The sequence below is a fragment of the Sebastes fasciatus genome, chromosome 20, assembly GCF_043250625.1.
Source record: "Sebastes fasciatus isolate fSebFas1 chromosome 20, fSebFas1.pri, whole genome shotgun sequence".
Classification (NCBI taxonomy): Eukaryota; Metazoa; Chordata; class Actinopteri; order Perciformes; family Sebastidae; genus Sebastes; species Sebastes fasciatus.
The window spans coordinates 12,725,461-12,750,678 of NC_133814.1; the positions used below are offsets into that span (position 1 = coordinate 12,725,461).

Here is a 25,218-nt window from a genome sequence, read left to right on the forward strand (position 1 = left end):
ATATGTCTATAAAAATGTTATCAATACGACCTTTAAATTTATTTATTTGTCCGATTAGGCTTTTAAGAAAAAATAAAAATACAAAATACCACATCATACATAAAATCACATAATACAACACCGTACATTACAATCAACTTACATATGTATGTTCCCAATCAGTAATCAGTGATCACAGGTTTGGTTTAGTGTCAGCCACTGTTTCACCTTTTCATTAAACGTTTTCAGGTCAGGTTGTATTTTTAAACAATCAGCAGGTTGATTAATAATTAAAATAGCAATTTGTAGATACAAAAACAAACAAGGGCATACATTTTTTAACAGATTTAAAGAAAATTAAAAATAAAATGATAATTAAAAGATACTAAATATATATTTTTGGTGTGGATGAGCATTATATAATGGTTGACAATAAAATTTTACAAAAACGTAATTAAACTCATCGTAATACCCCTAAAGGGACTAATAACATAAGATATTCCTTTATTAGTCCCACAGTGGGGAAATTTGCCACGTACAGCATCAAAGGGGATAGTGCAAAAAACGAGAAGCATCAGTAAAAACAAAAGTCAAGATACAACACAGTGCAAAACAAAAGTAAACAGAGTAATTACTATTAATGAACAGACTATAAATGGTATATGTTCCTGTGAGACTTGTTATTTCTTTAGCGATCCCCTAAATTTATCAGATAATTCTAAAAACTCTGTGGATGTATTCTTTTTTTTATATATTTGTCTAAATACAAATGTTATAAAAAAAGACCTTTAAATAATCAGCTTGTTGATTAATAATTAAAATGATTAGTAATTTGTAAATTAAATCAAACACAAATGTATAAATTCCCAGCAGATTTAAAGAAAATTGCAATAAGATAATAATAATAATAATAATAATGATGATAATACTACTAATAATAAAATATATATTAATGGTGACTATAATAATATATGAGATATTTTTCGAGACAAACAATCTACAATGGTTGACCAGAAATTAAAAATTTAATTAAATTGAACTCATTGTAATACCCTTAAAGGGACATAACACTTTGACCAATGGTATGTTCCTGTGAGACTTGTTATTTCAATAGCGACCCCCTAAATATATCAGATATTTTTATTTTCTGTAAATGATGTGATAACATCCTGCCATCATCAGTGTGTGACATGCTGTCCAGAGACGAGGATGGAGCATCATCACCATCACCATCACCATCCTCCTCCTCTTCCTCCTCCTCCTCCAGCAGCATCACATGCCGCTGTACCTGCTCTCTCTCCTCCAACATGGACCAGTGTTTGGCCCTCTGACGTCAGCCGTTACCGCCCTGCCTGCTGCCTGCCTGCCTGCCTGCACCATCGCTGCCTACAGATGATGATGAGGATGATGGAGGAGACGATGGGAGAAGCGGCCTCGCCATCAATCCCAGGAGGAGGAATTAAAGCACAACACGGACACTGAGAGATTGAGAAGGAAAAAAAAACAGAAAACTTTCGGATGCTCCTTTCACATCTGGCACACTGAAGAAGAAGAAGAGATGATGCTGATGCTGCGGCCAAACGCTTGCTGGGAGCGGCGTGCTGTGCCGCTGCTCCGGTCCGGGTGTTCCTCAGCTTGTTGGAGCTCCTGCGATCTAGGGAACACATCCACTGGGTAAAATAACACCACCAGTTTTTCCACCGTTGGATGTGACGCCCAGGGGTGCCTTTTTTCAAAGGGTGGAGCTGCGGTTTCTTTAATAATAAATGATGAGGAATACCCGCGCGTCAGCCTCTAATAGAATATAGAATATAGAATATAGAATATAGAATATAGAATTTAGAATTGTGATGTTGATGTCTGACAGACGCTGATACTCGCCTTGCTGTTTGTCGTGTCTTGGACAATGACACAGGTGATGTTATGTCACCGGAGGAGCCACAGATAAGAGACCGAGATGGAGACTAACCTCCTCATGTAAAGCGCCCTGCTGGTCGCCATGCTCTCCATGGATATGAGGCTTGTTTACGCAATCCGACGCAGTGTTGCTAGTGATTTTTTGGATGCTATACACTCTCCATGTGATGTGATGGCCTTTTTTGGTGTTTCTGTGAAATATGCATGGGGGATGATGAAGAGGAGGTGATGCTCTGATTATAAAAAGGGGCCTTTTTTTCTGGAATAAAAGGCGTACAAATTGGAGAAAGGCATCATGTCGAAAGTTGTGAGTAGCAAGGAGAAGAAATCCTTCAGTAAGAAGCTGTTCCGGAGGAGCTCGGTGCGGTCTGTTGGGAGCTTTATGAACAGAGTCCTCCGGACTTTGTCCACTCTGTCTCATTTCGGTACCGACGAGCAGGCCAACGAGGACGACAAGGACGACGCCAGCTCCGTGCCGACTTCCACCACTACCGGAGGAGGAGGTTCGGTTCCGTCCGACGACAGCGACTGCGGAGGGTTTCCCTTCGGCGACAAGGTGCCCGGTGTCGCCGGACTGAAGAACCACGGCAACACCTGCTTCATGAACGCTATCCTGCAGTGCCTGAGCAACACGGAGCTGTTCGCAGAGTACCTGGCTCTGGAGCAGTTCAAAGGCGGAGAGACGACGAGCAGCAGCAGCAACAACGACAAGGACAAGGCCAAGTCCCACGCCAACAACGGGGTGCTGGTGCAGAAGAAGAGCAGCCAGCAGCAGCAGCAGCAGCTCCAGCAGCAGCAGGATGGAGGAGAGGTCACCGAGCAGCTGTCCGGACTGGTTCGAGCTCTGTGGACCTTCGAGTATACACCTCAGCACAGCAGAGACTTCAAGGTAGGATGTGCATCATGTTGGGATCCTATACCTGTGAGGTTGTTATCGGTAAAACTGGTGCAAAAGTATGATTATTCTCACAACAATGAAAAAGACACACTCTGCATAGAGGGGCTGGCTATTTAGTGCATATTGACCCTATTTTTTGTGAATGTAAATCAGATTTCATTGTCACACATTATCGTACACAGCACAGCACACAGTGATATTTAGTCTCTTTACTTAAAGGGACTGTTTGTAACTTTCAGAAATGCTTGTTAACAGCGACACCTGTGGCCGTTAAGTCAACAAAAGTCAGCATCGGGCTGGCGCTCGCTCTAAATAGACATGAATGAGCATCGCTCAAAACAGTGAGGCGACACACGTGAGCTAAAACCACAATATCACTCTATATTTCACCTGCTTGGCAGTAATGTCAGCTGACCAGACGAAGGTCTCTCCATGAATCAATGCTGATCCTAGTGTTGGCCTAGTCCTGCTTCAGCCTCCGGGGCTGAAGCAGCGGGGCTGAAGCAGGAAGAGTAACGTTATCGTCTCCGACCGCGGCCGGAGTGAACAGGGGAGACACCGGCACCCGGTCAGAGACGATAACGTTTCTCGCTGCGGAGCCCTGTCAATTCACAAGACACGGGAAACCTTTGTTGGTCCTGAGGAGCTGCAGCATTTTTTTTCTGCACAAACGTCCACTGTACATTCACTAGATATCTCAGAGCTACACTAACTCTTCTGCAGTGTGTAGTGTGCGCGCATGAATGTGAGGTGGAGCGAGAGTGCGCGTGTTGTGTGAGTGAAGACTCACACAACGAGCACGCATGGGACACCGACCTGGTAGATTTATACGTGTAAAAAGTTACAAACAGTCTTTTTAACCCATCCTAGTATAAGGAGCAGGGAGCAGGTACTATACAGCGCCCGGAGAGCAGTTTGGGGGTCCGGTGCCTTGCTCAAGGGAACCTCGGCAGTGCCCAGGAGGTACCTGTTCACAGTCCATACTTGGTCTGTGCTGGGACTTGAACCCGCAACCCTCCGGTTCCAAAACCAAGTCCCCACCTGAGCTACTGCCGCCCCAAAATGATGCACTATAGAATAAAGTTTCCAGATATACCTTCAGTGCCCCTGATCTGTTTTGATACTCACAGAGGAACAAACTGATACAATATGTAGGTTGATGATATGATCTTCTTCAGCTGATAGGGTTTTGTTTATTTGTTTGTATATTTTTTTTTCCATTTGGTCCATGTGAGCAGCTTACTCTAAAAGAAGAGTAAAGTCACTAGTGTTACGATTACAAATGGCCTAATTGGATAGCAGTTTGTGCCTGTGCTCTATAAGCTGCAGTGGGTAGAAATGGAGCAAATGTGATTTTAAAAAGTTATTTTTATAAAATGGTCACTATATTCTGACAGTAGTGCACGAGACAGGTAATCTGAAAAAAAATATCTGTGTCCTCCGGTGTTCCTAATGGTATCTGCAAGATTTCCCAGACCAGAAGAAAACAACCAATCAGAGTCCAGCTGGAATCTATGAGCAGCTGTCAATCACTCGCAAACCCCGATCAAACGGTCAAAACAAATATGAATCAATATTCTGTTACTGTAATGCCTATTTCTCCCTCAAATGTTTTCAGAAACATCTTGTTACTGTTTAGCTGTAAAATGAGAAAGTTTGTGACCCGGCAGCCATGTTGAGAACAGTTGAGGAAATACCAAGCACCGCCCACCAGCCGGAGCACACTTTCTCATTTTACAGCTAAACAGTACACTACAAGATGTTTCTGAAAACATTTGAGGCGAGAAATAGGCATTACAGTAACAGAATATTGATTCATATTTGATCAGCGCTGCCTAGTTTGACCGTTTAATTGGAGTTTGCGAGTGATTGACAGCTGCCTCCGTTGATTGAACAGCCAATAGGAACACTCTCTCTCTCTGAAATGACCTGTGATTGTCCAAAGTCGATTTTTTAAAGCCTGAAAACAGAGCCATGAGGAGGAGCAGAAGTCTAGTTTTCTCTCAGAACACCTGAATTACAATATGCTGAAAGGTTATTATGGAATTTTTGCCCAATGATGCCAAAAAACTTCTGCCTACTGCCACTTTAAAGATAATACATGACAAGTGGGATCAGTAGCATCTAAGAGAACTTCTCCTACTTTTTAAATCATCAGTGGTAACTTAAAAAAAAAAAAAAAAATTCTGTGGTCTGTCAATACTGACATCTATAACACCAGATGCAGATGCTTTGGTCCCACTGGTTAGTACAAAATATCTGAATTTCAGTCTATTTATTATCATGAAATTCTTTCATTTATCACAATAATTGCAGACAGGGTCAGACGCAGTGATTATGGTCTGGCCTTGACTGACTGCTTTGCTTGTCAACAAGCCTCTGGAGCAGCATCCTTCATATTGCATTAGTGTTTAGTCTCTTTTCTAATGCATATGTGAATGCTATATGGAAAAACAAGGCAGTTTCTGTCTTTGGACAATAAACAGATTCCAGCACAACTCACAGTTCTGATTGCAGTTTATATAATATTTGTGCTTAAAATCAGCTTTTTATAGGAGAATAAATCCTAATAAAACAGGTGAAAACAGTGTTCCTTTCTTTAAAATGCTGTATTAGCCGGTCAGCTGAGTCTTAGATCTGAGCTGTAATAATACTCATCTGTTTTTGGAACTGCTTTATTGTGTGTCCCACACTTATCAGCTTTTGTTACAGACTTGTCTGCTTTTTCATCGTTTCACCTCATAAACCTGGAAAGTTTGCCTGTCACGATCACAAAGGTTTGTTCTTTCACAAACAGGGATACTTTATTTTTACTTGACTTTTTTCGTCTTTCAAAAGTTCAAAACACACAACAGAGAGGAACTAAATAGAACAGGGCTGAACAACACTTTGCTTATTCTTGACAGTGTTACTATTTCTGTCCACTTTTTTTCTACATCGGTTGCCGGCCAAAGTACAAACTGTCTGATTGGATATAGATTATTCCCTCACAAGTGAGAGGCCTTGAATCTGTTTCACTCAGTAGGGAAATGGAGTGCAAACCCAGACTATCAGGCACTTTATATAAACAATATAATGTAGTATGTAATGTGGGATAAACTATGAATCCTGTCAGTATATCCAAAAGTTCATGGTGATTCATCTTTTTTTGTTATTTTTTTTTTTTTAATGCTAATTATTTTGGCTAGAAATATCCCAAGCTGTTGCTTTTTAATACTGTCATTCCTTATATGTTCATGCGGTAGAAAAGTTTCTCTTCTAATATCTCAAAAATGTTGGTCTTCAACTTCTACATCACAAACTTAAAGGGACAGTGTGTAGGATTTGGTTGCATCTAGTGGTGTGGTTGCAGATTGCAACCAACTGAGTACCCCTCCGCTCACTCCTCCGTTCACTCCTCCGTGATGGTTATACACTAATTCAGAATCAGATCCCCTGAAATGTTACACACTGTTCCTTTAAATGCAGCTAACTGAACTTTAGCGAAACATGTTACTTTTGTGGTTAGTGTGCATTACAGCACAGCGCGCACATGTGACGGTATTGCGCCTCTTTCCCCTCAGACCACAATCTGAGCCTTAAACTGAGAGCACTTAAAGATCATTAGGAAGACATCCGTAGTAGTAATAATAATAACAACACAGGGGAATTGGAGTCCATTTTCTCCCAGAAGCAATTGGTTTGAGGAAGATTACGTTGTTTTACACCATCCAAACTGCCTTTAATAGCACAATCTATACACAAACTCTCATAATCGACGATCGCAAGACACATTCACCATTTGTGAAAAGCGATACATGATTTGACAACGTGATTGATGGTGAAACAAATCCAACAAATGGTGGTATAGTCCGTAAACAATGCAAGGTAACTGAAATCAATGGTTGCTAAAAAAGAGATACAGATATTCAAAACAATGCATCATTAATATTCAGTCCCCATTTCACTCACTGTCTAAATCTGTAAATTGTTTATTCGCCTCAGAATTGACTCATAACCAGAGGAGTATACTAAGGCGAGCTTGAGAGACCTTCACTTAAAGACAACCTCTGTGGCCACAGAAGGAAGCCTTGCTCTTTATTTTCTTGTAGAAAATGCTGAGGCTGCATTAGTAATGCCTTCAAAATGAGGAAGAACGTCCCATGGGGACAGGCTAGGGAGGCTCGCGGCACACAGTCCCCCACATATCTTTGACCTTGCGTGACATTTGATAGCCAGTAGAGGTGACTTTATGGCTGCCAGCCTGGGTGGCTCTGCCTCTGTAGAGCACACACTGTTGTCATCTCCGATAGCTAATTGTCGGTGAGGTTAAGCTGTCGATTTTCCGTCTGTGTCCTGGTTTTAAAAAGCTTCTCCGCGCCTGTGTCTCTCACCGTCCCCCGCACCTCTGCTGACCTTTTGGGATTGTGCTGATCATCATCCTGGTCAAACGCGCTGAATATTTTATGATGAGCCGATGTCGTCAACAAAATCCTTTCTGTTTTAGGAGCACTCCACTTGAACCAAACGTTTTGTTTGTCATTTTCTGCAGAATGTGGTGTCCAAAAGCGCCCTTCAGTTCAAGGGGAACTCCCAGCACGACGCCCAGGAATTCCTCCTCTGGTTGCTGGATAGAGTACATGAAGACCTCAACCATATCATCCACCCTGACATCAGACCTCCCAGGAAGGTAAACGGTATAGAGTACTCAGCTAATAGACCGGTATAATGTGATTATCTGAACAAGGATTTGATGTTTTGACAGGATGTTGCCCCCTTTTGTGTTTCCTAACTGATCAATACTGTAATAAACTGAATGTTGCGATGCTATAAAATGTACTACTGGTGACTGCCGCCGTTATATAACATGCATTATATTGTATTTATTTGCCAAATAATGTCCATCTTGTTTTCCCAGCCTCCAGTAGAAGAGGAAAATGCCCCTGAAGGATCTCCACTACCAGCACCTGGCTCTTTTGTACAGGAGTTGTTTCAGGCACAATACAGGTGAAACCTTTATTTGCTGGTATATGATTCGGTTTATAGTACTAACATCTGTATATAATGATTTACTAGCAGCTCACATTAATATTAACTATCTGACAATCAATGAGGAACATTCATAAGTAATAAAACAACGTCCATAATGCACTGTATCTTCTATGTCACCTGTCTGACATATGCCAAACACATAACACACAACTTTGTGATAAAATATTCTAAACTCAAGCTTTTTCCAGAGCTTTTGACCATATCCCACAGCCTTTTTCAGATAATAGAACTTGCTCTGGTGTCATTGCGTGACCTAGGTACAGAACTTGAAGTGATCCTGTTGACAAAAAGAAACGGTGATTGCAAGTAGAGCTGCAGCGATTAATCGATTAGTTGTCAACTATTAATTGGTTTGAGTAATTGTTAAAGAAAAAAAAAAGTAAAAATTCTCTGATTCCAGCTTCTGTGAATATTTTCTGGTTTCTTTACTCCTCTATGACAGTAAACTGAATATCTTTGAGTTGTGGATAAAACAAGACATTTGAGGACGTCATCGTGAGCTTTGGGAAACACTGATTGACATTTTTCACAATTTTCTGACATTTTATAGACCAAACCACTAATCCATTAATCGAGAAAAATAATCAACATTAATCGACAATGAAAATAATTGTTAGTTGCAGCCCTAATCGCAAATTTAATCTCGAGGGATATTTATGTATTCCACTAATTTCAAAGGAATAGTTAGACATTTTAGTAAAAAACACTTTTTTCGCTGTTTTGCCGTGACAACGCGGAATTCACACAAGGCAGCGACGCGAGCCGTGTTAATGTGTTTCAGGCGGGAAGAAATTCTTTGAAACATAGGTCAGCATGTCACAGGACTCTGTTTACTGATTGGCTGCGGGTCCTCTCTGGCTGCACTTCGCCACTAAAAGTTAAACTTTTCCCAACTTTTAGTTTGGTCGCACTTCGCCGCAAAATCAAACGGCTGCAGCTTGCTGAGCTCGGGAGCTGCCACTGCGGCTTGCCGCGGGCCACTCTTCGCTGCTGCTTTGGTGTGATTTTGGCGTTTGATGAGAAGATCGATACCACTCACAAAGCCCCTTAAAAATACAATATGTTGTTTTTACACGTACACATTTTTTGTACTGATTAAACAAATGATACATGAAGTGTTATTGGATGAGCTTTAAAGTTGCTATTTGGACGGAGGCAGGCTCGCTGTTTCACCCCTGTTTCAAGCCTTTGTGTTAAGCTAAGCTAAGCTGCTGCTTAAATGAGAGTGGTATCATTCATCTCATCCAACTCTCGGCAAGAAAGTGAATAAGCGTATCTCCCTAAACATTGAACTATCCTTTAAAAATGATACACTGACAATATTCCACCTGCACTGTATTATTATTCTCATCATGTCCCTGTGCAGGTCTTCCCTGACCTGCCCTCACTGCCAGAAACAGAGCAACACCTTTGATCCTTTCCTCTGCATCTCACTGCCAATACCGGTACCTCACACACGGTAAGGTGACTCTGCATCTAGTTTATATGAGTAACACAATATCTATCAGACAGAAAGAAAAAAAAAGTCCCTGCATCCCAAAATGCAACGAGACGAGACCCAGTCTGAACCCAGCATTAAAAAGAAGTGTCAAACCCAGCCTAGACAAACACCATGAAAGATCTGACAGGAAAAGTTAAAATTAGAAGATGCCGTCTGTCTTTGAAACGTCAGTCCAGCCGCGGTTATGAAACAGCCAATTAATTCCAGTCTGTCTGTGTTGCAGGCCGCTGTACGTGACAGTGGTGTACCAAGGAAAGTGTTCCCACTGCATGAGAGTCGGGGTGGCGGTGCCTCTTTCTGGCACCGTGTCCAGGCTGAGACAAGCTGTGGCCCAAGAGACCAAAATCCCTGCCCAACAGGTGCTGTCTCATTAGACACGTCTTCTTTTTAAGGCCATTAATGTATCACAATTAAGAGGATTAAAGATGGGGTGAGGAAACTGGATGGTGAAGGAGTGTGTTCAGTGAGCCATGGGAATAGTTTGTCTTTTATTTAAGTGGAAGACAAGCATTTTATCATCAGTGCTTTATAAATATCTGTGCCTGCTTTTGTTCCCCGTCTCTGCTCAGATCGTCCTCACTGAAATGTACTTTGACGGCTTTCATCGCTCCTTCTGTGACGACGACGACGACCTTGAGATCATTCAGGAGAGCGACTCCATCTTCGCCTTCGAGACACCTGAGCTATTCAGACCGGAGCAGATCCGCTCCAAGCGAGGCGGTACAACATCCTGTTTGTTCCCCACAAATTAGTTTAGCTCTTAATACACTTGTAGGAGTGGAGATTAGATTAGAAATGGACTAATATCGGAGAAATGCTTTCCTCTGGGAGCTGTTGACCAGCCTGTTGGATGGATTTTTATGTATCCTTTAAATTCTTTTTAATTTCATCTTCACATTTTGTGTTTATTACAGGGAGCCCACATGCAAATCTCAACCAGAACAACCTAAAGTACAGCACAGATAATAACAGGATATCCACGCAAATACAAGAGCCGACAACCCCGCCTCAGAGTCCCAATAAGAACAGTGGACAGGTTGAGAAGATTGTCCTGCTGGTGTGTAACAGAGCTTGCGCCGGACAACAAGGACGCAGGTACTGAACAACACTTGTAAAGGTTTCAATCATTATCCCAAAGAAAGCTTTCAAACTGATGTTTTTGTTTTTTTGTGATTCCTGCAGGTTCGGTAATCCATTTATTCTGTATTTGGAGCGCACAGTGACATGGGATGTACTTCAGAAAGAGATCTTGGAGAAAATGCGGCATCTTTTGCGCCCTGGAGTCCTTGTGCAGGTACATACTCATTACATACTTTTTAATGGGAATAATATTTTAAAGAGGACCTATTATGCTTTTGTGCTTTTCCCCTTTACTTCAGTGTGTTATATGGGGTTTTTTTTGTGCATGTTAAAGGTGTGCGAAGTTACAAAACCTAAAGTCCACGCCAAAGGGAGTTACTCTCACCCACAGAAACACTGCTCCTAAACTGCCTGAAACACCTTGCTTGAAGTCCCGCCTTCTTCTTCTGTAACGTGGTGATGTCACCAAGTAACACATTTGCATTAGGGATGTCACGAGAACCGATACTTCGGTACCAAGTTGATGCCAAAATTCGGAAAACGTGACATTACTCGTTTTTCCGTCAGGGCTTGAGACGATAGAAAATGTGTTTGGGACGCAGTAAACTCACTATCGAAGCGCCCAGGGGACACACTCTATTTTTCCCTGATAATGCTACATTGTGATCAACAAATGTTGATGTGAATTTGGCAAGACTAGAGCTAGTTAACGTTAGCTGTTAGCTTTGTGTAGGACTGTGCTGCTTACCGGCTGCTAACTGCTAACGTTAACTAGCTCTCGTCATCTCGGGAGGTGCCATTGATTTACATTATGATGTGTTCAGGCTCTATTCAGTAAAGTGAGCATTAGGCGAAGAGAAATTCTAGCGTTCATATCATGACACATCATGATGTGTTCAAAGGTAATCTTGTAAAATGTAGTTTTGTTGAGAAGCTTGAATAAATACAGTTGTTTGAAGGAGATGTTTTCACAGCAAAATAAAATAGATAATAGAGAAGGAATTATGACGGGTTTAACTTCCTAACAAAAAAACAGTATGCAAACAGTAATAAAGGAGTGTATGTTGAAGTATATGGGATTTATTGTTTTACTTTTGTTTTTTACTGTGGGACTGAATTAGTATCAAGTATCATGGAATTTCACTGGTATTGGTATTGACTATTAAATTTCTGGTATCATGACATCCTTAATTTGCATAATACCTGCCTAGCCGCTAATTTGGCACGCCCTCAAACAAAGCTAGTTAGAGTGGAGCAGGAGCGGAGTCTGAAGAGTTTGGTTCGGTTGACCAATCACAACACAGTGGGTCAGCTGACCAATCAGAGCAGACTGGGCTTTTCGGTACGAGCCGTACGAGGAGCTCAAACAGAGCGTTTCAGACAGAGGGAGAAAAGAGGTGTTTTTTTTTAACATTAAAGCATATAAACATGTTTTAGTAGAAACCCAAAATGCAAGTATGCCCCTGAAAATAAGCATAATAGTTCCTCTTTAATTATGTTCATGTGTTATGTTTGTTAATGTCTCATCCTTGATGGTCTGTAGGTAGGGCCCTTCACTCTGCGTGTGGTAGGAGTGGTTGGAATCACATATCTCTTGCCTCAGGAGGAGCAGCCGCTCTGCCATCCCTCTGTGGAGAGGTAATGTCACCTATCGCCACCAGGGGGGAGTGTTACAGCACTTGAATAGTCATTATATAAAACCTGCAGTGAGTTCAATCCACTTGAAGTTGATTGAAGAGCTACAGTATGTAGGCCGACTCTTCAGCGGTATATTGATGTTAAAATATCTCCTGAGATTAATGATGGCTCCTCTGGCGTTATAGATGTTCTTCTAAGGAGGTGTCGACCTCTGTGGTTGATGCATGGAGTTTTAAAAATGAGGGGAATGAGAAAAAATGACATTTGATTCACTGCTGCCACATGAAAACAAACAAATAAGCAGAAAATAAACACCTTGACTTCATTTAAGTTAATGTTTAATATATGTAGTGCTTGTTTGCACTATATGGAGTATCAGCTAAATAACTAAAATGAAAAATATAATATGTTCTTAATCTAATTTTCAACAGGGCATTCAAGTCTTGCGGTCCTGGAGGGCCACCTCACGTCAAAATTGTTGTTGAATGGGACAAGGAGACGAAAGACTAGTAAGTGAGATCTGAGGCAACAATAACACGCACTTTATTAAGCTCGGGCCAGATGTGTGTCGTCTCCTTTCGGAGCTCTGCGTTTTAACACAAATACATGTAGTAGATTGTCTTTTGAAGTCTCCGTGTGATCCCTCTGTGACTTGTGCCGTGTTACGCCCGCAGTCTGTTCAAAAGAACCGAGGATGAATACATCCCAGATGCTGAGAGCGTGCGTCAAGTAAAGGAGCAGCACCTGCAGCCTCAGACCTGCTCGCTCGCCCAGTGCTTTCAACTCTACACCAAAGAGGAACAGGTAGGCTGAGACGTGGTGTCATGTAGGCTGCAGTAGTGCTGATAATATCAATAATAAGTGTATTATTCTTTGCTGCATACTAAATTTCAGTGACAGTCTCTTTAAAAATGCTGGTTCGAGTGAGTAAGGGATGAGTTGTTGGGTTATATTTCTAATCATTTGAGCTCAGTGGTGATGCGGTCAGACAAGTGACAATGACAAACACTAGATGGCAGTACAATTACACTTTTTTTACCACCATTTTTTTTGGTATATTATTTAGGGCTGACCCGAATGCTTCGAAGCTTTGAAATTATTCGACCTCCAAATCAGTATTCGAATGCTTCATTTTTAAATTTTCTTTATTTTTATATATATACAAGTATGTAATAATAAAGTATAGTTTGTTGTGAGTAGAGGTGCGTGTCTGTACAGTGGTACGGCAGCGGCACTGTCCCAAAGCTTTGAATACCTTCGAATGTTTCCCACCAAAGCTTCAAAGCCCAAAAAATGGTATTCGGGACAGCCCTAATATTACTGTTTACAAATTGTTTAAAAAATGGCATCAGTTCATACCTTTATTATACAGAAGACATAAGTTAACAGGTAAAAACTACAATTCTGACTTGTGCTTCAAGTTGCACTTTACATCCATTTCTGTCCAAAATGTCATAATTTGATCCTGTTAGACATTTGTGTAAAACTGTTATACAAATAATTAGTATATGAATTCTTTAGTTATGGCCAAAAACGTGTTTTATAAGGTCACAGTGACTTTGACCTCTGACCTCCAAATTCTGATCAGCTGTGGGTGTTTGTGCCAGGTTTGAAGAAATTCCCTCCAGAAGTTCCTGAGATATCATGAGAATGGGAGAGATGTGAGGTCACAGTGACCTTGTTCTTTGACCTTTGACCTCTAAAATCAGTTTATCCTTGAGTCCAATTGGACGTTAATGCCAAATTTGAAGAAATGATCTCAAGGCGTTCCTGAGATATCGCGTTCACGAAAATGGGACGGACGGATGGGCAACTCAAAAACACAATGCCTCCCGCTCCAGCTATTGCTGGTGCGGAGGCATAAAAAAAACAACAATATAACACAAATTAGTGTTATTAGTTGCTCTTTAATAACAGATTTTTCTTCACATTCATTTCAGCTCGCTCCTGATGATGCGTGGCGTTGTCCACACTGTAAGCAGCTCCAGCAGGGCAGCATCAAGCTCAGTCTATGGACCCTGCCGGACATCCTCATCCTCCACCTGAAACGCTTTAGACAGGTACTCATATAGACATCTTGTAAATATAGGTGCCAAAACGCTCAGATTTCCAAAAGAAAGAAATGTATAAATGAGAGAGATTTTCATATTACTGTGTGGGAACTTATAGAACAACTTGCTGTCAAATTAAAATACCATAAATGTGTTGCTAACTTCAGGACGGGGATCGACGGATGAAGATGCAGAACATGGTGAAGTTCCCGCTCACGGGCATGGACATGGCGCCCCATATGGTAAAGAGGAGCCAGAGCAGCTGGAGTCTCCCCTCCCACTGGTCACCGTGGAGACGGCCTTATGGGATGGGCCGTGACCCAGAGGACTACCTTTATGACTTGTACGCAGTGTGTAACCATCATGGGACCATGCAGGGAGGACATTACACAGGTAACCGTTTAAAAATAACAACTCCCTTGCTCTTCTTTTTATAAAAGGTGTCCCATATATTTATAATATTTTCTTGTCTTGCAGCTCACTGTAAGAACTCCATAGATGGACAGTGGTATTGCTTTGATGATAGCGATGTTCAGCCTATATCTGAAGATGAGGTCTGCAAGCAGACTGGCTACATCTTGTTTTATCAAAGACGTGCCACAATTCCCTCTTGGTCTGCCAACAGTTCTGTGGGAGGTAATCTTTATTGATTTCAGCTTTGTACAATGTACATGTTTAAATATATTATACATGTTCAACTGATGTCTGTTTGGAACTTTAGGATCCACCAGTTCCTCTTTGTGTGAGCACTGGATCAGTCGGTTGATGGGCAGCCGTCCACCCAGCCAAGCTTCATCCGGTTCCTCCAGACGCACCTCACTGGCCTCCCTCTCTGAGTCGGCTGAGTTTGCTGCTGAACGGAGCGAGGATGATGGTGATATAGACTCATCCAAATACACACAATTTCAAAGGTGAGAAATGTGAATATTTTCTTATAGAATCTTATATTGATGCGTATCTTTCTACCATACAGGCTTATCGAGTCGGCCAGCAGTGAGAGGCATGCAAAGACAAACATTCTCCTCCAGATCTTCCATCGCCAGCCCGCTGGTGCTCAGTGAAAATGGCACTAAACCATCCTGGTCCCACTCCGCTAAGCTCCAACTCCGCTCCAACTCTCCCTCACGCTTCTCCCTGGAATCCCACTCCTCCTCCCCGACGCTGGAGAGGATAGGAGAGGTGGTCGACACCAAGCTGTCGCCGAAGCCGGATAGAGCGTCGGGGGGCAAGTCGGCCCTTGCAGCTTTGGATAGTAACGCAGGCAGTAAGAGGCTGATAGAGCAGGTTCACTCCAAGGCTGTGGCACAGGCGGAGCAGAAGAGCTCCACCCAGGCTGGGGACAACAACAATGCAGTCACCGCTGCTGAACAGGTCAGCCCTCGACACGGGGCGGCTGCAAAGGACCCGAAACAAAGAAACGGGGCCGCAGATAGCGCCGGTGTTAAAAGGACCTCAGCAAGTCCCAAGAAGCGTCCTGCCACCTCCTCAACATCCTCCAGCTCTCTGTCTCCTGCATCCCCCGCTGTCGACAAGTTAACGTCTCGAACGCAGACCAAGGGTGCAGCGTCAGCATCATCCCCCAAGGACAAAAGCGACGGACCGCCTAAAACCAGCAAGGCTGGGTCCTCGAGAACAGCAACCCCCTCCAAGAAAGGGTCATCCCAAACCCCGGAGGTGTTACATCCTGACTCTGCCCAGCAGAGGAAGAGTGGTTCTCCGGGATCACAAAGCTCGCACCCTCAAAGGAGGACGTCACCCAGAGGGGGAGGCGAGAAAAGCTCAGCTTCAGCAAGGACTAAAGCAGCAGACAGGAGCACTAGCCGCGAATCCTCACGGACTAACGTGGTCTCAGAGAAGAAGGTGAACCACGGAGGGCCTCCCTCCAGGTCGAGTGGTGCGAGTAGGGCGGAGGGCAGGCCGGGCCGAGCTGCAGACAACAGGGCAGCGGGCCGGAGCTCGAGCAGTAGCTCCTCAATGGCTAGTCTCCGATCCTCGAGCGTGGGTGTTTCCTCTGCGAGCGCGGCCCCGCCGCCATCAAGGGGACCTCGAAGGAACAGTAAGACAGAGGACAAAGGTTTATCCTTTTTCAAAACCGCTCTGAGGCCCAAAGATACTCGTAAGTCAGCCGAGGGCGGGAAAGCAGAGGCTAAAGCGAGTCCAGAGGACGGTGGCGGGGACGCAGCTAGAGAGGGAATCCCACACGGAGCGAGCAAGAAAGCCCAGAATGCGGCTCCAGAGGCTCAGACTAACGGGACCACAGCCAAAGACAAGGAGTCCTCTAAGGCGTCCGCCGCAGCTAAGCACTCACTGCTGCCCTCCACAAAGTCCAAGCTCTCCGGAGCAGAAACGACCACCCAGTCCTCCGCCAACGCAAAAGACCCTCCGAAGAAAGAGCCTGCTAAAAAGACAATGCAGTCCAGGAAGATCCCCATCAGCTCTACACAAACTAGCCAGAGGGCCAAGTGACATTATTTAAAAAGGCCCGATAACAATCTCTCTAGTGCAGCTCTGAGGTGTTTTAACCATTGACAAACATCTTTAAAGCACCTGTAGCTTTTCAGTGGTTACTGAATACCAGCTGCCATACCGGACACTCAACTGTCCCCGTTGTTAAATAGTTATTTAGGAATGGATTTTAACGAAGCACTTTGTATGGATTGCATTGATTTTGAGGAAATATTATACCGTATTGTAAATAAGCATGGACTGCACATGTATTGAAATTATTGCCTTGTTCTGTCTGTAGCATAGTTGGGAGAAGTGCATCTCAGTAGGAGGAGGTGAAAATAAAAGTGACTTTGCACAAGATGGAAAGATATAATGGTGGAAAGAAACTTTTGAGATACACGGACTACTGAAGTCACCAAAGCAAGTTTACTGGCAATTTTTAACATGCTGATGCAGTGAAACACTGAATTATTTCCAAAATCTTTATGTACACTTAGCTCTCCGTCGAATATTGAGAGCGTCAAGAAACATCAGTGCCTCAGATAATCAAAGTATTTAATCTGAATTGTATAACTGCAGGTGTTGGTAAATTTATAACTTGATTTTAATATTTATTAAACACTGAAAATGTAATTTCAAGTCAAACACGATTAAGCCTATTTAACCTGAACCGCTGTTTACATATGCTCCTCGATGTAGTCATAAACTTTCTTAAACAGCCTTTAAGAAGTCTTTTTGTGCAGCCAGAATCGAGACAAGAGGCCCGATGAGGGGGGGGGGAAGTGCAGGAATGAAGCATGTGTCGTTGGTGTTAAATGTGTGGAGACGTCGGTTTGTAATGGTTCTTAAATGTTTTGTGTTTTATTTACCAGTAAATGACCCCTCAGACAAACCTCCCGCTGCCCTCCAGCTGCTGATGCCAACACTTAAACCGCGGCGCCCATGTTCCTCGTGGCGATCAGCCCCTTCAGACTGCCAGACATCTACAAACATTCCTCTCAGATGAACACAGGGTTAATGTAAAAAGAAAAAAAGAAACTATCCGCACACACATTAAAAGACAGATGTGTTGCCTTCATTTGAAAACACCATACATGTACATATAGAGCATTATGGTATGTTTGAGTAAGTCTGTCTTCACGTGTGACATCACAGCTTGTGCACATCTTTAGCTTGCATCGCAGAGTATATCAACACCGAGCGCACCGACTGAGAAAAAGCGATCACCCATTCATGAAGTATACGACACGTTGTTGCATGACAAATTGCTTATGCATGCACTTAACTATGCAAGCAGACTCTTGCTAATTGCCCACACTGAGTATGTAGAAGTGCTACTCTTGGATGTGTATATATTTCTAACTGTATATTTTTCCAAAATGCCAGCATCGGAGAGCATGTTAAGGCATCCTTTATTAAAGCTTTGTTTGCACATTTCTTCAAAGTAATAGACATTTTTGTATGAATGATAAGTATTGCTCATTCACCCTCTCAAAGTAAATCAACTCACTTGCAAATTAATGTTTTCTGTATTGTATTCATTTGTCTCACGTTTTTCCTCACAATTACCTACTTTTAGTGACTTTTAACGGGAGAGTTAAAAGCAATAAAACGATGCTGCAGTTCACAAGATGTATAGTTAGAAACCTTACCAAACATTAAAGAGGACTTATTATACTTATTTTCAGGTTCATACTTGTATTTTGGATTTCTACTAGAACATGTTTACATGCTTTAATGTTCAAAAAACACTTTATTTTTCTCATACCGGCCGTGCTGTAGCACCTCTTTTCACCCTCTGTCTGAAACGCTCTGATTGAGCCCCCCCAATCTCCCAAAAACAAGATCTGATCTCTGATTGGTCAGCTGGCCCACTCTGTTGTGATTGGTCAATCGAACCAAACTCTTCGGACTCCACTCCAGCTCCGCTCTAACTATCTTTGTTTGAGGGCGTGTCAAACTAGCTGCTAGGCAGGTATTATGCAAATGTGTTACTTGGTGACATCACCACGTTACGGAAGAAAAGGCGGGACTTTCATGCAAGGTGTTTCATGCAGTTCAGACGCAGTGTTTCTGTGGCGGAGAGTAACTCCCTTTGGCTTGGACTTTTTGTTACTTTGCAGACCTTTTACATGCACAAAAACATTATATAACACATTAAAGGAAAAGGGAAAAAGCACAAAACTATAAAAGGTTCTCTTTAAAATGGCACTGGTTCAAAGACGGTAGTGTTTTATACAAGAACTAATGACCGGCTTGTTGTCTGCTTCTAAATGTATAAACATTTTGACAGGTTAGGCCGGGACCATTCAAGACAAGACTTCGCCTTTATAACCCCGCTGTCTTCTGCTTTTGTCTGAAGATACAAAAAAAGTAATAATGTGCAGTATATTCTCTAATATTTTATATTGTTTCTAATTAAATTCTTGTATGATCAAACCTCAAAGCTGTCTCAAAAAACCTACAACAAATGTACATTTTTCACTGTGAAATATTGATTTTGTGACAGGAGTCCCACCCAAATACAAATTTAATAATGATGGTTTTAATAATATACATCAGAATTATAGATTTACTGAATGTCAGTGTCACAGTTGAGGAGGCGTGTTCATCAGTAACCCATTTTACTTTCTGGCACATGGTGCAGAATAAAATAAAAGTACTATCTTTAGTGCCTGGTGGTTACAGTGTGTTGATACTGTGCAGTATATATATAATGCAGTATATAAACTGACATATGTATGCCACAGTAACATTAATGTTGAATGAAAGGGATGCATAATTATAATGAGATGCTGCGAGGATTGATTTATTTTCACCAGTGCATGATAATGATTTTTATTTTTCCATTCATATTCTGTGATATAATGTAATATTTGACGATGTACTGGGTTCATCTTTTTTGGGGCAGTTGCAGTGTGTGTTAGCATTGATTTAACAATGCTAAATAAAAATAAAATCATGTCATTAAGTAACATTTTGTTGGCATCTGTAGCATTGGTTTATCTTCTTTTTACAATTCTCATTTTGTCCACTGAGGGGAGCTCAGCGTTGGCATAAAAAACCTCAGTAGACACCAAAATAATGAGTGAGGGGAAATAAAGCAACACTAAGCGAGAATTTGTCCCCGAGAAATGCCCTTCAATTTCAACTTGTGGGATCACTAAGATAAATAGTATATTGTCAAATCCAATGCTGTCAGCGAGGGAGATGATATGCTATTAAACTACAGCACCATCATTTATTTAGAGCTGATCCAAATGTGGTTTTATTAGTTTGGCCCAAGGCTGGTCATATTAAGAGTTAATGCTACCTCTTTGTCTTTCTATTCTTGTAATTTTGTATAACAGTCATCAGTTTTGGAAATTTCATTTTCACCCCTCTCTCACTTCTCACCTCTTGAGCAGTCTGAGAAGTGATGAAATTTTTAAAAATGGCCTGTGGTGCGATGGGGGCTGCAACATGCTTCTCCTCGTGGAAGTGCTCTGCGTCGTCGCATCAGAAATGAACATTTTGTCCCGTATTCTACAGAAAAAGCGTGAGGTTACTTAATTAATATGCATGTATGAATGTAATTAGAAAACTCACAGACTGCAACCCGGCGCAAGATCATTCTGTAAAGGAGCCAGCTTCCTCTGGTGCTGAAATCAATAATCATTTGCCAATTGTATCAGTTCCAAGAGAGCATCATTAGTGAGACCTCAGTGGAGAATTCAGCAACTTTTATCTGAATTTAACTCGCAAACCGTGACATTACCTCTCTTGACTCCTGAGCATAATGCGTCACGCTGAATTGGTTTGCATGTTTTTGCTTTTGCCATGTGCTTGATGGATTCTAGAGAGGCAATCTAATCTTATTGATCAACCCAATCTTGGTATCTCCTGTGGCCAAATTCAATCCTTAGTGCTGCTGCCTGCAAGGTCTCCATTTTGAGACACTCGGTCCCTGGATGGAAGGAGAGGACGAGCAGGACCTTTGTGATTAGCTTTCACGTTTTCACTGCTGTTTGATGCAATGACTACTGGGGTGAAGGCAACGCACAGAGGGTGGCCACAATGTCACAAACACCACTATAATATAACACGTATGCAATATAATCCTATTCAATAGCGCTGCAACACTGTGAACCTCACAATTATGCAACAAACTGTTTTAGTTTCACCCTTTTCCTTCACCCATATTTATGGTGACTTTTATATGACATTGTTTTATATCAAAATTATTACATAATGTAATGCCATATGTATATCTTGCATACTTCGGTGCAATGAATACACCAACCTACAGTACAGCCAAAAAGAAAAAAGATGTGAGACTAACATACGAAGTGGAAAACTTTACAGGTGGTAGCAGCTGAGTTGACGATATTGGTGATGTTGGTATTTATAAACCATCAGAGAGCCTTCTGAAGTGATTTTACAGCAAATAAATCCTTTTAAGTAGTTTCATAACTCTCAGCTTTTCTTAGAACAAATGCATAAGAATCTGCCGATGTGTTGAGATGCTGTCATCCAGTTTCATTCAATCATTTTCTTAAAATGAGAATTGTTTAAATGACAATATCTTAACTAACTTAGTTAGGTTTTGGAATAAACAACATGGTTGGGCTTTAAGATTAAAACCTTTTTACAGTGAAAATGTGACTTGACGTTGAACATGGCACACAAACGATTAGCTGATTGTAAAGTGAAAGCGAAATGTAATACACCGGACACGAACAACGGTCGGATGAAAGCCTTGTGTTTGTTGGACCCATATGTGTCTCTTTCACTCTTTAAACTACGTCACCACACTCCCGGAGCGTTTACTGTTGCTGCGAATGGGTTTACACTGTAGTTAATGGAAGCTGTACGTTTCATACCGACGCTAAAAGTCACCCCTGGTGCATTTTCCCTGTGCGTTTACGGGTCGTCGCATACTGGCGCTGAAGGGTGCGTTGTGCGGCGGTATCGAACGCCGATTGCCGTGACAAAGCATTGACGCCTTGGGAATGAAAACAGGCTGTGTTTGACCACAAGCTTATGGCGGTTAATGTTAGCTAACTTTTGATAGATAGCCTATTGTTATAACAGACATTACTGAGTATGTTTTTAGACATTGTAACCCTTCTCCTCTTGTACTATACATGTACAGTTATGCGACATTTCAGCATTTAACATCATTCCATACAGTAATTGCTACTTTTAGGCCAAAGTGGCTGCTGTTCAGCAAAGGTTAGCTGCATAAACTAGCTTTAAATTACTGCCAATTCACGCTGTTTCATCACTGAAATCAATTCAGGAGACATTTATTTGCTTTGGAAGCGGTGATATTCTAAGATAATAGTAAACTCATATTTAGACGTAGGCTATAGAGTGCTACAGGAATGAGTCCCAAAACCTGGAAATGAGTTAGCATTTTAGCATTTCCAGTTCGCTCATCTTGAAGTCAATGTTTTTTTTTTAATGGGTTTTTGGTTATATATTTGAAATAAGGTCTGTGGTAAACACAAGCTTGTGAATTTTGAAGCTTTTAGATGTCTTAAAAAAGGCGATTGCTAACAAGTGACTGAATGAGACTACTAAACGTCATACCGCTGACATGTCCGCCTTTACAGCCTTGTTGTTTATACTTGCGCTGATGTGACCGTGGTGTAGTTCGTTTATAGCCTAACGTTAGCTTTTTACTTCTGCAGATTGCATTTACGCTTCACAAATCATAAAAGTGGTGTTCATTTGTGAAGATTATCTTGCTGAACAATACGTGAATGTATCAGAAACTTGTGTTTGCCACAGAGTTTATTTTCTGATATAATCCAAAACCCAATGCAAAAATCCCATTGGCTTTTTGTCGAGGGAACCAGGGCGATGCTAACTTCCTGGATCCTACAAATGGACGAATGGATATTTCAGAAAGAAGTCATTTGAGCATCCGAAAATCTTTTTTTGTTGTCGTTTTTTTGTCTTCCTCAGTAGTTGTGGTTCAGTTGCTTGCTGTCCAGCTGCTATTTCTAGTTACCTTAGAGTGTATGAGCCTCCCTGTCCACTTAAGTGCACCGGAGAAACTGAAATAAAACAAAAAAAATCTCATAAATAGCTTCCTCTCGGGATCTCCAGATTATTTTCATTACATTTCATTTTCCTCTGGTTGGTCCACTCTCAGAGTTGGAGAAAATTATTCTGAAAATGTACCAAATTTCTCTTAATATTTCGTATAGAGAATTTTCAAGCAACAACCTACACATAACGAAATGTATTCTACATGTGTGACCTTTTTTTTTTTTTCTCTCGGCCGAATTAAAACAAATTCTATTATTCACTTGTTTCAGGAGCGAGCATGTCAATTATTTCTCTTCTTTTGAGTCCAGTGATGCAGTACTTTAGTTCCCTTTTAATTGGAGATGAAATATCTAGTGAGCCTTGAGTGCAGTCGGAGAGAGAGCTGCTCTTAGGCAATGCAATATACATGACGTGTCATGTGGGACATCCACGGTTGAATTACGTAACCCCGGGAGGTGCCTTGAAAACAACTTTAACACCCAAGGAGACTGTGCTGCTGTTTGTGTACCAGAGGCAACTACCATGTTAGTGTGTGTAGTAGTCCTCAGAGTGAATTTCAGGAGGCATTTGTGGTCACAAAAGCCTTTTTTCATCATTCAGGATACAACCACAAAACTTGCAGCTTAACTCTAGTGCGTTGATTAATTAATTCACTGACATTTTAAGAAACTAAGTGCTATTTCTGCTTAAGATAGCAGAGGATATACTTAAAACCTACAATGCCTGAGACCCAGCAGCCATATTCCTCCCACTCGTCATTTCTCCGATACATAATGCACAGTAGCTGGAATCCCAAGGCCTTGCCAATACAGAGGACTCATCAGGATGCTAGAGAGCAAGGTGTGAAGTGTCAAAGTTGGACACACAGCCAGCGCACGTCTGCCACGCTTCCTCTGACACTCATCCTACACCATTGGCTGCGCGAGGAGTGATTGACTGCGAGGTTGATTATGCTTCTTCCAGCCAGGTGGTTGGCAGACAGACAGACGCGTATCACCAGATTGCTGCATCAGCCAAAGTGTGAGGCCACAGTTTCTGGCATCAGTGTGTCTGGACGAACATCACAGGAATAATAAAAAGATGCAGGGATGTCAATCATCACCCAAAATGTTTTTTTTTTCTTTTTCTCCCCATTTTGTTGGCAGCAGTCTCTCCATCTTGTATCTTGTATCATTAGAGGATTTTGCCTTTTGAGCAATGCTGAGATGGAAGACAGGCAAGGCTGCATGGGTAAAAAAAAACGAAAAAAAAAAAAAACTCGAGGATTCTTGGGATCTTGTGGGAGAGGGGGGGGGGGAGTCTTTGATGTTGTGGAGTTTCACGGAGGCAAATAACACACTTTGATATTTCATAAGCCATCTCTGCTCAAAAAAACACACACAAACATCTGCACACACACTCTGTCAAAGATGAGGTTTTGAATTACCACTGGGCTGAAAGATTTGCAGTTATTTTAGCTGCAGATATTTGTCTTAGTTTCTGAAACCGGTGAGTGAATATCTGTCCCGTTTGATTTTGGGAGGAAGATAAATCAGTGTTTGGATGAACATAAAAGGTAATGTATTCATAAAAGCTGTGATGAGTGCAGCTGTCTCCAGCATCTGACATCCAATCTGAGACAAGCCGCCCGGGGAGGTTGGACCATCCTCCGCTGTGTGAGTGTGAGTGTGCATGTGTGCATTGATGTTTACGGGCATAACAAAGAATTTATTGTCTGATAGAGTATAATTTAAATTTCTGTGAAGGAAAGCACTGCAGGATTATTTCTATGAGTCCTAAAGATGATCTTATATTGCCTTCATAACTTAGATTGACTTTTAGGCACATCGATAGTTAATGTATCAATATTTGAATGAATCTGCAATTTTCCATTTTTTAGTAGATTAATGAATGTAGACCTATCAATATCAAATGTTTCTTTAATACATGATATTTATTTTATATATTGGTGTGCATAAAAATCTTGCATAATATCATTTCAAAGATGCTAAATGTGAGATTGGGAGCATTTCTATTGAGCCGGCGGCTCATAGCTAACGGTGCTAACACCGAGGGAGAACTGCTCAAGTAGACATTACTCCTCTATATCTCAAATAGTTGTTAGCTGTTATATTAATGCTTTGGTTATCGTATCGAGCACCTTTAAGGTGGTCAATTTAAAATCACTGATGCTTATAATTCAACCTTAGAACAAATACGGAATCTTCTACTGATCAGAAATTGTTTTAAATGTAGTCTTTCTCACCAAATTTTGCTACCAATTCAAACAAAACTTCCCATTTCAAATTGGAATTATTCTGCCGTGCGACAATTGGTCTTAAAGGTACAGTGTGTAGGATTTTTGGCGACATCTAGCGGTGTGGTTGCAGATTGCAACCAACAGAGCACCCCTCTGCTCACTCCTCCCTTTCCAAGACTGCAGTAACGTGAGCCGACGTGTGCAAAACCGAGGTAGACTTCGCTCAGAGGCTTGTTTTGCACTCTGCGGCTCACATTAGCGCAGTTTCACAAGCGTGTCGGAGAACTACGGTGGCCTTTAGGTAATGTAAAGTCCTCCCTCTCTAGAGCCAGAGTTTGGTTTGTCCGTTCTGGGCTACTGTACTGGCGATTATACACTAATGAAAACATAGTTATGA

General features: G+C 41.7%; 1 protein-coding gene across 2 annotated transcripts; it reads left to right on the plus strand.

Annotated features, from left to right (window-relative positions):
* The first annotated feature begins 1,360 nt into the window (after positions 1-1,360).
* LOC141758017 (ubiquitin carboxyl-terminal hydrolase 31-like) lies at positions 1,361-18,064 on the plus strand. 2 transcript variants are annotated; one of them, XM_074619040.1, is made up of 16 exons: positions 1,361-2,785; positions 7,326-7,463; positions 7,692-7,780; positions 9,192-9,284; positions 9,550-9,685; positions 9,896-10,046; positions 10,241-10,421; positions 10,509-10,620; positions 11,950-12,044; positions 12,476-12,553; positions 12,719-12,848; positions 13,985-14,104; positions 14,263-14,488; positions 14,573-14,731; positions 14,817-14,969; positions 15,069-18,064. In XM_074619040.1, the coding sequence occupies exons 1-16, from the start codon at positions 2,192-2,194 to the stop codon at positions 16,559-16,561; spliced, it is 3,948 nt and encodes a 1,315-aa protein (XP_074475141.1). In that variant the 5' UTR covers positions 1,361-2,191; the 3' UTR covers positions 16,562-18,064. The 2 variants fall into 2 exon arrangements, with proteins under 2 accessions (XP_074475141.1, XP_074475142.1); XM_074619041.1 differs by having other exon boundaries at positions 9,896-10,043.
* Positions 18,065-25,218: the final 7,154 nt, after the last annotated feature.

Excerpts from the sequence above, each read along its gene's own strand:
- LOC141758017 (XM_074619040.1), top strand. The coding sequence starts at position 2,192 with ATGTCGAAAGTTGTGAGTAGCAAGGAGAAGAAATCCTTCAGTAAGAAG. Across the intron at positions 10,047-10,240 it reads GATCCGCTCCAAGCGAGGCG|GGAGCCCACATGCAAATCTC; the intron begins GTACAACATCCT and ends TGTTTATTACAG. Across the intron at positions 12,554-12,718 it reads GACAAGGAGACGAAAGACTA|TCTGTTCAAAAGAACCGAGG; the intron begins GTAAGTGAGATC and ends TTACGCCCGCAG.